We start from the raw sequence: 13,815 nt of genomic DNA on the forward strand, positions 1-13,815 counted from the left end.
GCGTGGACAGAGTAAATGTTGAAAGGTTGTTTCCCATGGTGGGACAAGAGGGGACAACTTCAAGATTGAAATTCTGCTTAGAACAGAAATGCGTAGGAATTTCCTCAGCCAGAGGGTGGTAAAGCTGTCGAATTTGTTGCCATTGGTGGTTGTGGACCAGGTCATTGGGTGTATTTAAGATGGAGATTGGTTCTTGATTAGCCAGGGCATTAAATGTTATGGGGAGAAGGCCAGGCAGTGGGGCAGAGTGGGGAAAATGGATCAGCTCATGATTAAATGGTAGGGCAGATTTGATGGGCTGAATGGTCTATTTCTGCTCCTATATCTTATAATGTGGTAAGATCTTAATCTAGCATATAGTATTTAGAATTGAATAGTATGTGAAGAACATAAGCAAGCCATTGGCCCATCTAATCATCTTTTCTGTAAGCAGAAGAGCTACACTGAAGTTTACTAAATTAATTATTCTTTGATATAAGATAAATGCAAAAGCAGATGCTGGAATCTTGAGCAGGAACTCAGCAGTTCAGACTGTGCCCATAATAGAAATGGTCAGACAATGTAAGGTCTGAAGCCCTTATCAAGACTAAGATTAAAATAGGTTAAATTACATATAGGCAGGGGGAGGGGCCAAGAGGTGATGGAGTTAAGGGCAGAAGGTGTGGCAGGTGGAGAGATGGGTAGAGGGAGAAACCATTGGGGGAAGATGACAGTAGAAATGCTAGAGAGGGGAAGAAAATGTAAGTAAAGGACTAGGTAAAGAAGAATTTGAAACAGTGGAATTGGATGATGATGAAGGTTATCTAAAATTGGAGGAATCAACGTTCATGCTGTTTGGAGGATATGTGTTGTTCCTACGGCCTGTTACAAGAGCCAACGGTGGTTTATTTTAAAATCTGCTAATAAAATTTTAAAAATTCCAGAGTAATTTGGTATTAAAATATTGTGACAGCATTGCTCCGCTGGTCAGAGTTTCCAGATTTTGCAGGGGTGTGTCGTCCTATACAAAGGGTGTCGCTCAAAAGTTACATTTTAGATGGAAAATCTGAGGGTCGTCCTATATGCTGGCATATATGGTAGTCTTTTACTGTCTTTGCCAAATAATGAGCTCATTATCAGCCCTAACTTGTTGAATTACAAATGAGAGAATGGAATGTGATTAGTCTCCCTTTCTCCCAGTCAACATTTTAAAACACCCATTCTCAGTGGGTGCATTTGGGCTGCATGGGTTTGTGGACCAGAAGTGGCTGTTACCGAGCTGCATCTCTAAATTAAAAAAAATGAAAATTGGAATTTTTGCTTCTCCTTCCAGACTTACTCTTGTACGTTGCCCTCAAAACACAGTCAAGTGTGACAAAGTGCAAGTCAACATACATGTGACTCCTTGTTTAATTTCACTCTGAATGGTGTGGAATTTTAAGTTTTTCCTGGGATTATGGGCCGGAGGAATAGATTTTCCAGAGAAATTAAACTGGGCATAATTACCACAGAAGAAAAGATAAAACAAATGATCTCCAGCTGGAATGAGGTCTGTCTCACAATGGTAAAATACAAAAGACTGCAGTTTCCTCTTTCTTCCTTAACACTTTGTCTTCCTTCCTCCAGTTCTTCACCCCTTCCCTCTCAACAGAGCCATCCCTCCTCCCCTTGTTTGCTGTGTCCCCTCCCTCCCTTATCCACCTATTACCTCCTGCCTGTAGGACTATGCTCCTCTCCCTGCCCCTCCCCTCCCATCATTTTGTTTGGACGCCTGCGACATTTTGTCCTACCTTGATGAAGGCCTCAAGCGTGAAATGTTGGTTATGTATTTTTAATCTTAGCTAAATAAGGTACAGTGTTTGACCTGCTGAGTTTCTCCAGCATTGTTTTTGTTGTCTCACAATGAATTGGTTGGTTAAGGAATAAGCGATAAGGTGTTTTGGGTGTGGGAGTTATGTTTATCATGTGTTCTTCTTTGTTATCTTTAGCTAATCGGGATGTTAAGCCAATAATAGTTCAAGGTCCCTTTTATTATCACATAATAATGTTAAAAATGCAAGATACATGACAAATGTCAACTTTTGCCTGCTGTAAGGCAACCTAAAGAGTCATCATGAGTATTGGCCAGCACTCCTAACAATGGGAGAAAGAGAGTCCCTTCAGAGACACTGAGTGTCTGTGGTTTCGTCTCTAGTACTCCCTCAGCCTCTGCAGTTGCACTGACTCTTGTTCTTGATCAGCCTTAGTTCCAACAGTACCTAATAGCCTGAATGTGCCTGAGATGGTCTGATTTCAGAAGCTAAGCAGGCTTAGGACTGACCAGTACTTGGAGGAGAGACGGCCTAGGAACACCAGGGGCTGTAGGTTTCTGTGAGGGGCACTGGACAATGTGGAGCTTCTCTTTCTGTCTTATGGTTGACAAAAGTTAAAGAATTTCATGTATGTTGCATTCTAAATGTAGTATTATGTGACAATAATAGAACCTTTATCTTTTAATCTCAAAGAATCAGTTACCTACTTTTCTGTCCTGGTGCATAAATAGAATAGGAGTTGGGTTGTTATGATAAAATTGTACAAGACATTGGAGACGCCCAAATTTGGAGTATTGTGTACAGTTTGGGTCACCTAACTACAGGGAAGATGTCAATAAGATTGAAAGAGTGCGGAGAAGATTTACTAGGATATTGCCCGGACTTCAACAACTGAGTTGCAGGGAAAGGTTAGGCAGATTAGGATTTTATTCCCTGGAGCACAGAAGAATGAGGGGAGATTTGATAGAGGTTTTTAAAATGATGAGGGGAATAGACAGTCAATGTAGATCGGCTTTTTCCACTGAGGGTAGATGAAAGACAAACCAGAGGACATGGGTTAAAGGTGAAAGGGGAAAGGTTGAGAGGGAACTTCTTTGCTTAGAGAGTGGTGGAAGTGTGGAACAAGTGCCATTTGAAGTGGTGAACGCTGGCTCAATTTTAATTTTTAAGAAGAATTTAGACAGGTACATGGATTGGAGGGGTGTGGAAGGCTTTAGTCAGGGTGCAAGTCAGTGGGTCTAGATAGAGTAATAGTTTGGCACTGAGTAGAAGGGATGAAGAGCCTGTTTCTCTGTTGTAGTTGTATTTGTTCTATGTTCTACATGTATCCAGTCCCTTAAATAAAATATCTTGGCCATCAAACTAATCACCACCAATCACAAATGTAGATGTACCACAACCAGCTCCTTGATTAAACAAGTTCCCTTCTCATGGCTTGTCTTATTTAAATGTTTATTTTTGAATAGCTAACTCTGGTGTAAATGTAATGGTTCTATCTATCTATAGGCATTGACACAAGGGTCTCTATTTATAGTAAAAACTTTATCTATATCTTGGTTATTGCTATTTGTTTATCTTGTTTCCACACACACACGCACACACAAAAAAATCCCATGGTCTCTCTCTCCCTACACTTTTGTCTCCTTCCCTTCCCTCTCTCACTTCTCAGTTTCTTTCTCTTCTACCCTCCTACCTGTATCCACCTTCAACCTGTTGTCCTTCCCCCACCCCCCCAACACTTTTTATTCAGGCATCTACTGTTCCTGTTTTCCAGATTCCTGATGAAGGCCCCAAGCCTGAAACGTTGGTTATGTATTTTTAATCTTAGCTAAGTAAGGTACAGTGTTTGACCTGCTGAGTTTCTCCAGCATTGTTTTTATCGTCTCACAATGAATTGGTTGGTCAAGGAATAACTGATGAGGTGTTCTGGGTGTGGTATTCCAGGTCCAAAATGTTTGTACTTCCTATGGATGCTGTGTGACCTGCTGAGTTTCTCTGGGACTTCCTTGAGTTCAGATTTGGAAATGAGTTTCATGGGTGCATCCACTATTCTTTACTCACCAACATCATTAATGATCAATGATATACCATAGATACTTGACTCAGCTCTCACCCACGTCTCCATTTCTGCTCATCTGCCCTGGCCTACTCTGACCCCAGACGCAACCAATGTAGAATCCCCCTTATCCTCCCCTACCATCCCACCAGCCTCCACGTCCAACACATCATCTGCTGGAATTTCCGGCACTTACTACAGGTTCCCTCAGCCAGACACACCTTTTCCCTCCTCCTCTCTCGACCTTCAACAAGGACTGCTCCCTCCATGATTCCCTCGTGCACTCATCCCTCATCACCCATTGCATCTCCGGCACCTTCCCCTGTGGCAGCAGGAGGTGCAACACGTGTGCCCACACCTCCTCTTTCACCACGGCCCCTATCAGACCTTACATGTGAAGCAACACTTCACTTGTACATCCAGAGAAGCTATTAACTGCATCCGGTGCACCCTTTGTGGTATTCTCTCCATTGGAGAGTCCAGTTGCAGACTGGGAGATCGCTTCACTCAGCACCTCCTCTCTGTTTGCAACCACAGTGGCCAACCATTTCAATTTTGGGTCAAACTCCTGCACTCACATGTCTGTCCATTGCTTTGTGTACTGTCTCACCCTGATCACCTACAGATTGGAGGAACAACACCTTATTTTCCATCTGGGCACTCTCCAGCCAGATGGCATGAACATTGACTTTACTGCTTTCCATTAAACCTGCTCGCTTTTTCTTCCCCCTTCCCCCATTTCCTATCTTTCCAATTCTTTCACCTACTTTTACTCCCCTCCTGCTGTCCCCTCCCTCCCTTCTCTCCTGCCCTGCTACCCCCCCCCTTCCCCCTCCCACTTTTATTCTGACGCTCACTGGTATTTTCTCACTTTGATGAAGGGTTCAAGCTTGAAATGTCAGTTATGTATCTCTGCCTTTGCTACATAAAGGACACTATTTCACCTGCTGAGTTTTTCCAGCAGTTTGTGTTTTTACCATAGTCGATAGCATATAAAAATCAACCCCCCTTCCCATATTTGTCCCAGAAATGTGATATTTTCCATGTACAGTGGAGTACCCCTTATCCAAAGATTCAAAAACTGAAAAAATCTGAAAACCAAATTTTTTTTAGCGCTGACATAACGTCACAAGTGGTGGAAAAAAAATTCAACCCCTGACTTGCCCATGTGGGGCTCTGATGTTCTGTGGCGCTAGTTTGATTCAATAACAGTTTTTTTTTGACCGGGTAGATGCCAAACAGAGTTGGTCCAAGTCTTTAGCATTGGCTGCAGCAACTCTATTTGCAACATTTGGGTGCGATGCTGTCCACATCAAGGAAAACAATTGTGGCTCTTGGACATGAGTGGCGGGGAGGTGTCAGGGACTGGCGGCGGTGAAGGGATGTCAGGAGTGGGGACAGCAGTGCTCTTCTTTTGTAAGCAGAGATAGTTTTTTTTTGTTGAGTACTAAACATTATTTCACGTGAAATTTCCACTTGCGGCATCACGTCAGTGTTCAAAAAGCCTGCCGTTGTTTGTAGTTGCTGTTTAACTGTTGAAACAGGTATTCTGCTGATGTAACGGCTGTTTGCATGGCCTTGTAAACGGTTATATGGTTTAGTTCCAAAATCCAAAAAAACCCAAAAACTGAAAAATGTCTGGTCACAAGCATTTTGGATAAAAGACATTTGATCTGAACATGGACTTACAACCCAGTTCCATCCAGCCACCTGCCCAGTGGAACTCACGGCACCTCAAACGACGCAGGTTCTTATTGTGGTCAAAAGTACAATGCGTGTAATAGTCGACACCCTAAATTTTACCCACAACATTCGACTATTACACGAGTAGATACGGTAGTCATCAAATCAGGTTTGTGTTGATGGGATTTTGCTCTGTTTCCTCTCCTCCAACAGTAACTACAGTTGGATACAATAGACTGCAGATTTTTGAAGTGTCCCGTAGCTTTGAAAAGTGATGTGTAGCTCCCTTTTTATTGTGTGGATGCTGCTGTGACTTTTGATGCTTGGCGATTTGAAGGCTCTTCTGTCAAAACGGGAGAGTGTTAATGTGTCTTCCTGTCTTTTGGCAGATGGTGTGGGCAGTGAGCGTCTCACTGCAGAAGAGATGGATGAACGCAGACAACAAAATATTGCCTACCAATATCTCTGTCATTTGGAGGAGGCCAAACGGTGAGAGATGCCGTTTTAAATTTAATATTTTTAATTTGGGCATAAAGGCCCTTTCAGCCCACAATGGGAGGAAACCAGAGCATCCGGAAGAAACCTACACAGACACACAGAGAACGTACAAACTCCCTGTCCCAATCGCTAGCACTGTAATTGTGTTTTCTGGAATCCTTTGCTTTTTGACCACCAGATAGGTGGCTGGGTGACTGACAAAACTTGCTGCGACCCTGGTGAGTTGGGGAATGAAGCCCTTGCTCTCCTTGCCAAAAGCAGGAAATCTCAGAATTCAGACAATGCTGGCTGGGCAACACAGACATAATAAATTCTCACCTCTCCCCATATTCAATTAACACCTTTTGTTGGTCTGGATTCCTCCCTCAGCCAGCATTGTTTAATGCTGAGATTTCCTGCTTTTGGCTTGTTCCGCTGATTCCTTGAAGAAGGGCTCAGGCCCAAAACGACAGCAATATATCTTTGTCTCCTATGGACGCTGAAAGCCCGGCTGAGTTCCTCCAGCAAATTCGATATGTTTTTACTACAGGCCACTTGCCTCCATTAGCCAGGGCATAGAATAGAAGAAGAGGGATGTCTTAATCCAACTTTATAAGATGATGTTTTGGATGCAGCAAGAGGACCATCTGCAGCTCTGGTCCCAATGGTGTTGGAATTGCAGTGGAGAGGAGCTATGATGAGAGGTAGGGTTGTTTTTCTTGGAGTGAAAGACACTAAGGAGGAGTGGGGGATGTAGAAAATTATGAGGAGAGGTGGTAGGTGACTTTTGACTTCACTAACAGAAAAATCAGAAACTGAAAGGGCCAAGTTTTGGATAAAGGGTATCTGAGAAGGAATGTTTTTCATCCAGAGGATGGTCAGAATCTGGGACACACAGTCCGAGGAGTCAATGACTCGCTATTAACAAAGTACAGTAGAACACCTGGTATCTGGCACCTCTGGGGATTGATTGATGCCAGATAAGTGTATTTTCTGGTTGCTTGAGACTTTTATAATTGCCTAATTAAGAATAAACAGTTTAAAACTCAAATTCTTTGAAAGTGTTCAACTGTCTCGGCAGGTTTCTCCCTCCACGGAGCTGTTCGAAAGATGAATAACATTATAGATACCTCTCCCCCAAGTTTACAGATAAAGCCTCTGACTGGGACAACTCTTACTAAGCAGGGATAAGGATACACTTTAAGAGTCTCCCCCCCAACAGTGAGCAGCATCAACCAACTCTTCATCCTGGGCGACGCCATTTTATTCAAACACAGCTTTATTCAAACAGCTGCTACGAGCAAAGCACGACCAAGGCCATCCTCTGGCTGAATATTTGTTCTCATCTTCACCAAAGGTTTATGTGTAACTTCAGAGAGGATTTACTTTTACAATTTTAAACGTGTATTTTTTAACTATTATTTTAGACTCCTTTATTTTACATTTTAAAATTTATTTTCCTTGATTTTTTTTGCCGATTGCTTGAGGCTACCAGTTACAGGCAGTCCCCAGGTTATGAACAAGTTCCATTACCTAGGTCTGTCCATAAGCCGAATTTGTATGTAAGGTGGAACAGGTACTTGCGGTTCTTATTTAGTGTTCATGAGGTAACAGAATGCACACGTGCGAATTGGGGGCATTATGTGCATTTACGGTCATGTGCGAATTGGGTCACAATTATGTGCGGGCGCGAATTGGGGAACAGCCTGTTCGTCAGTACAAATTGTTCATAACCAGGAAGTTCATAACCTGGGGTCTGCCTGTACTTGAATTCCGGATACCAGGGGTTTTACTGTACTTGAATTGGCAAAGCATAGAAAACTCCAGGCCAAAGTCTGGTAAATTAAAAATAAAAATAAAAAATTTTAAACATGCAGCACTGAAACAGGCCAATTCGGCCCTACAATTCATGCCTCATGGATTTTAATACCTGTATTAAAACATGTGATAACCACTTGGGAGAAGTTGATGGTGCGGCAGAGTCATGGCAATGTTAATCTAACTCTGATCCTCGAGAATAAAACTTGAAAGCTCCTCAAACAGAAGGATGTATTGTTCTGAATGTAGTAGCTCCAGTAACTTGCACTCACACTTCTTCCCTCACCACCTTTGGAATGAAGCAACACTTTAATCCTTGAGTGTTGTCTCCTCTTCATCAGAAAAACTGGACGCAGACTTGCAAATCGCTTTGCTGAGCACCTTCGCTCTGGCTGCATCAACGACAGGGATCTCCCAGTGGCCAACCATTTAAATTCTGTGCCCCACTCCTGCGCTGACATGTCTGTCCGTGGCCTCATGCACTGCCAAACTGAAGCCTGTAAATTGGAGGAGCAAAATCTAATATTGTGTCTGGGCACTTTCCAACTGGATGGCATTAATACCAATTCCTCTGGTTTCTGCTAGCCAACTCCCTGTTCTCCCTCTCTTCCCTTTCCCTTTATCTTCTTTCCTCCAGTTCTCCACCCCCTCCCTCTCCATTCACAGAGCCATACCTCCTCCCCTTGTTTGGTGGTGTGCCCTTCCTCCCTTATCCATGCATTACCTGCTGCCTGTGGGCCTCTGCTCCTTCCCTTGCCCCTCTCCCCCCAGCCATTTTATTCAGGCACCTGCCAACATTTTGCTCATACCTTGATAAAGGGCTCAAGCCTGAAACATTGGTTATGTATCTTTATTTTTTGACGTACTCTGTTTGGCCTGCTGAGTTTCTCCAGCATTGAGCTTTTACTGGTAAATTTCAGTTACGTACAATATAACGCAGTCTCTCAAGTGAAGAAAATGTGGGGAGTCATGTGATGGCCGGACGGTGAACTCCAGCCCTCTCCAGAAAAGTCAAAAAAAACAAAGGAAAACACAAAGGCACAGAAATAAAAGTGAAAGAAAAGTGAGTATAAAGGTGGAAAGAAGATGGCGACAAAAAAAGAAAAATCGAAATCAACGGTAAGAAGAGAGGAAGAGAAGACAACGGAGGAAGAAGGAGAAGGCCTTACCTGTTCGAAGAGGCCCGCGGTGGAGAGAGAAACCCGCTCCCTCAGGTCGGTAGAAAGTGGACTACAAAAATGGCTCGTTGAGCCGAGTAAAAGTGCGCATGAAAAAAAACACACCGACGGGAGGGGTGACCAGATGGGGAGTCGATCTCCACAGCCGGCAACGACAGCTGCAGAACACCTGCAGCAAGAAGAGAACACAGAAGACAATGAAAACAAGAAAGAAGAGAAGAAAAGGGCAACAAAGAAACAACAGATGGCCAACCCAGAGGAAGAAGAAGAGGAAGAGGAAGAGTACAGTGAAATGGAAGAAGAAGGGAAAGGCAAGATAAAGGATATACTTTCTCTTATCAAAGAATACATGGAGTCATTTAAAGAATGGCAAACACAGGAATTTAATGATTTAGGAAGAAGAATAAACAACACAGAAGAGAAAATGAATAAAATAGATATGACCTTAACAGAAATGGGAAAGAAAATGGACAAGATGGAAGAGCGGGCAGTAGCAGCAGAAATGGAGGTAGAGGACTTAAAAAAGAAATTAGAGGAATCTAATAAAAAAGTTATAGAGACATAAGAACTGTTAGCTCAGAAAATAGATATAATGGAAAATTATAACAGAAGAAATAACATAAAGATAGTGGGCCTTAAGGAAGATGAAGAAGGCAAGAATATGAGAGAGTTTATAAAAGATTGGATCCCTAGGATCCTAGGATGTCCAGAACTACAGCAAGAAATGGAAATAGAAAGGGCGCATAGAGCATTGGCCTTTAAACCACAACCACAACAAAAACCAAGATCTATTTTAGTAAAATTCCTAAGATATACTACAAGAGAAAAGGTACTGGAGAAGACAATGGAAAAAGTAAGAGAGGGCAACAAGCCACTGGAGTACAAAGGGCAAAAAATCTTCATTTATCCAGATATAAGTTTTGAACTCCTAAAGAAGAGAAAGGAGTTCAATACAGCAAAGGCGATTTTATGGAAGAAAGGGTATAAATTTATACTAAAGCATCCAGCGGTATTGAAAATATTTATTCCAGGACAACAAAACAGACTATTCTCGGATCCAGAAGAAGCACGAAAATTTGCAGAACAATTACAAAATAGACTGAGGGATGAAGACGTGTAATGAGAGTAAAAATGACCACGATTTATATGTATGTGGGTAAAGAGGTATAAGTGTGTATATGTATAATGTGCATACGTGAATGTATCCGTATTTAGAGGAAAATATAGATAGTATAGACAAGAATTAATAAGGGAAGGAAATGGAATAGAGGGAATAAGGAGGGAACTAAAAGAGTGATCTTTGTTACATATGAAAAGTGAAATCTTTTCTGGGGGGTGCTGGGTGGGCAGGAGTTGCGGTCACTGCAAAATCAGCTGACGCTTGCGAGTGAATTCGCAAACCCAAATGGAGAGGGGAGATGTGGTTGTCCGACAAGGGATAAAGGACAACTCAGGAGGGGAAGGGGAGATTGGGGCTAAAGAAGTTTTAAATAGGAGAATAAGGAAAATGTTTGATGTTTTAGGAATGTTTTAGGGTTTAAAATAAGAAAACAGAAATGGAAAAGGAGGAAAGGAAATGATGGAAAAACGGAAAGGGAAGATAAACAAAGTATAAAATGGCTACGTTGAACTATATGACTTTAAATATTAATGGAATACATAACCAAATTAAAAGGAAGAAACTGCTAAATTTACTGAAAAAAGAAAAAATTGATATAGCATTTGTGCAAGAAACACACTTAACTGAATTGGAGCACAAGAAATTAAAGAGAGATTGGGTAGGACATGTAACAGCAGCATCGTATAATTCAAAAGCAAGAGGAGTGGCTATATTAATTAGTAAAAATGTGCCATTTAAAATAGAAGAGGAAATAATAGATCCAGCAGGGAGATATGTAATGATAAAATGTCAGATATATTCGGAGTTTTGGAATCTACTCAATGTATATTCACCTAACGAAGAAGATCAAAAGTTTATGCAAGATATCTTTTTGAAGGTAGCAAATACGCAAGGGAACATATTAATAGGAGGGGATTTCAACCTGAATTTGGATTCAAATATGGATAAAACTGGGAAAAAAATTAACAGAAAGAACAAAGTAACCAAATTTATAATTAAATCAATGCAAGAAATGCAACTTTTGGATATATGGAGGAAACAACACCCAAAAGAAAAGGAATATTCATATTACTCGGGTAGACATAAAACATACTCAAGAATAGACCTATTTTTGTTATCAGCTCGTATGCAAGATAGAGTTAAAAAAAACAGAATATAAAGCTAGAATACTATCGGACCATTCACCCTTAATATTGACAGTAAAGCTAGAGGACATCCCACCAAGAATGTATAGATGGAGATTAAACCCCATGTTACTTAAAAGGCAGGATTTTAGAGAATTTATTGAAAAACAAATAAAAATGTATTTTGAAATAAATACGGAATCAGTGGAAGATAAGTTTATACTATGGGATGCAATGAAAGCATTCATTAGAGGGCAAATAATAAGTTATGTAACCAAGATGAAGAAGGACTATAATCAGGAAACAGAGCAGTTGGAAAGGGAAATAGTAAATATAGAAAAAAAATTAGCAATGAAGGAAGATACAACTAAAAGAAGAGAATTGGCGGATAAAAAAATAAAATATGAAACACTACAAACATATAAGGTTGAGAAGAATATAATGAAGACAAAACAGAAATATTATGAACTGGGTGAAAAAACACAAAATCCTAGCATGGCAGCTTAAGACAGAACAAGCTAAGAAAATGGTATTGGCATCAAGGAAAAAAGACAAACAAATTACATATAATCCAAAAGAAATTAAGGGAAACTTTAGAGAATTCTATGAACAATTATACCGAACTGAAAACGAAGGGAAAGAAGGGAAAATAGATGAATTTCTGACTAAAATTGAACTACCAAAACTACAAATAGAGGAACAAAATAAATTAACAGAACCATTTGGAATAGTAGAAATACAAGAGATAATTAAAAAAATTACCAAATAATAAGACACCAGGAGAGGATGGATTCCCAATAGAATTCTACAAAACATTTAAAGACTTATTAATTCCGCCCCTCCTGGATGTAATCAACCAGATTGATGAAACTTACCAGATTCATGTAAAACAGCAATAATTACAGTAATACTAAAGCAAGGGAAAGATCCACTCTCACCAGCGTCATATAGACCAATATCTTTACTAAACACAGATTATAAGATAATAGCTAAACTATTAGCAAACAGATTAGCAGAGCATGTACCGAAAATGGTAAATTTAGACAAAACTGGATTTATCAAAAAAAGACGCACAACAGACAATATTTGTAAATTTATTAACTTAATTCATGCAGTAGAAGGAAATAAAGCACCTACAGTAGCAGTTGCTTTAGACGCAGAGAAGGCCTTTGACAGAGTAGAATGGAATTATTTATTCAAAGTATTCCAAAAATTCAGTTTACCGGAGAAGTATATTAATTGGATTAAAGCATTATATAAGGGACCGTTAGCGAAAGTGACAGTAAATGGACATGTATCAAAGCAATTTAACTTAAGCAGGTCAACGCGGCAGGGATGCCCACTATCACCTTTATTGTTTGCGTTAGCTATAGAACCACTAGCAGAATTGATAAGAATAGATAATAATATAAAAGGAATAAAAATAAAAGACAAGGAATATAAAATCAGTCTATTTGCGGATGATGTTATAGTGTACTTAACAGAACCAGAACTATCAATAAAAGAATTATATAAGAAATTGAAGGAATATGGAGAAGTGTCGGGTTACAAGATAAACGTAAATAAAAGTGAATCAATGCCTATGAATAATGCGGATTTCTCAAAATTTAAGAAGGAATCTCCATTTAGATGGCAAATGCAGGCATTAAGATACCTAGGTGTACAAATAAACAAAAATCTCGGCCAACTATATAAACTCAATTATTATCCACTAATGAAAAAATTACAGGACGATTTAGAGCATTGGAAAGATTTACCACTAACACTAATAGGAAGGATAAACTGTATTAAAATGAACATTTTTCCAAGGATATTATACTTATTTCAGGCATTGCCAATACAACTGACAGAAAAATTCTTCAAGGAGTTAAAGAAAATAATAAGGAAATTTTTATGGAGAGGGGGGAAACCGAGGATAGCACTAGATAAATTAACAGAATGGTATAAACAAGGAGGCTTACAACTGCCAAACTTTAAAAATTATTATAGAGCCGCACAGTTAAGATACCTATCAGATTTTTATCAAACAAGGGAAAAACCAGACTGGATGAGATTGGAATTAGATAAAATAGGGGAAAAGATACCTGAACACATATTATATAAATGGGATGAAAAATTGGTACAACATAGAAGTTCTCCAGTATTACATCATCTCCTCAATATTTGGAAGAAGATTCATGTAGAAAGAAATAAAACAAATTATCAATTACCAAAACTAATATTGACGCAAAACAAGTTACTCCCTTTTACAATAGATAACCTTTCCTTTAGAGAATGGGGGAAAAAAAGGGATTAAAAGAATAGAAAATTGTTTTTCTGGAAATAGATTCTTATCCTTTGAACAAATGAAAGCTAAGTACAATATAACTCAAGATACAGCGCTGCCATATTACCAATTGAGATCCTACTTGAAGGATAAATTAGGAAGCAGTTTGAGTTTGCCAGAGGCAAGTAACCTTGAATATGTGATTACAGCTACAATGATAATCAAAAGATTTATAACAAATATGTATATTAAACTGCAAGAAAAGGAGAATGAGGAAACAAATGGTAAAACTAAGCAAAAATG

General features: G+C 39.8%; 1 protein-coding gene across 5 annotated transcripts in view; it reads left to right on the forward strand.

Moving 5' to 3' along the window:
• iqgap3 (IQ motif containing GTPase activating protein 3) overlaps positions 1-13,815 on the forward strand; it is a 146,258-nt gene that overhangs the window by 13,081 nt on the left and 119,362 nt on the right. For 4 of the 5 annotated variants that reach the window (XM_069940308.1, XM_069940309.1, XM_069940313.1 and 1 more), the window contains exon 2: positions 5,919-6,018. In XM_069940308.1, coding sequence (XP_069796409.1) covers positions 5,919-6,018 — 100 coding nt within the window. Of the gene's footprint in view, positions 1-5,918; positions 6,019-13,815 lie in introns of those variants that run through there. The other variant, XM_069940312.1, reaches the window with a different exon arrangement.

The sequence above is a fragment of the Narcine bancroftii genome, chromosome 5 (genome assembly GCF_036971445.1).
Source record: "Narcine bancroftii isolate sNarBan1 chromosome 5, sNarBan1.hap1, whole genome shotgun sequence".
NCBI lineage: Eukaryota > Metazoa > Chordata > Chondrichthyes > Torpediniformes > Narcinidae > Narcine > Narcine bancroftii.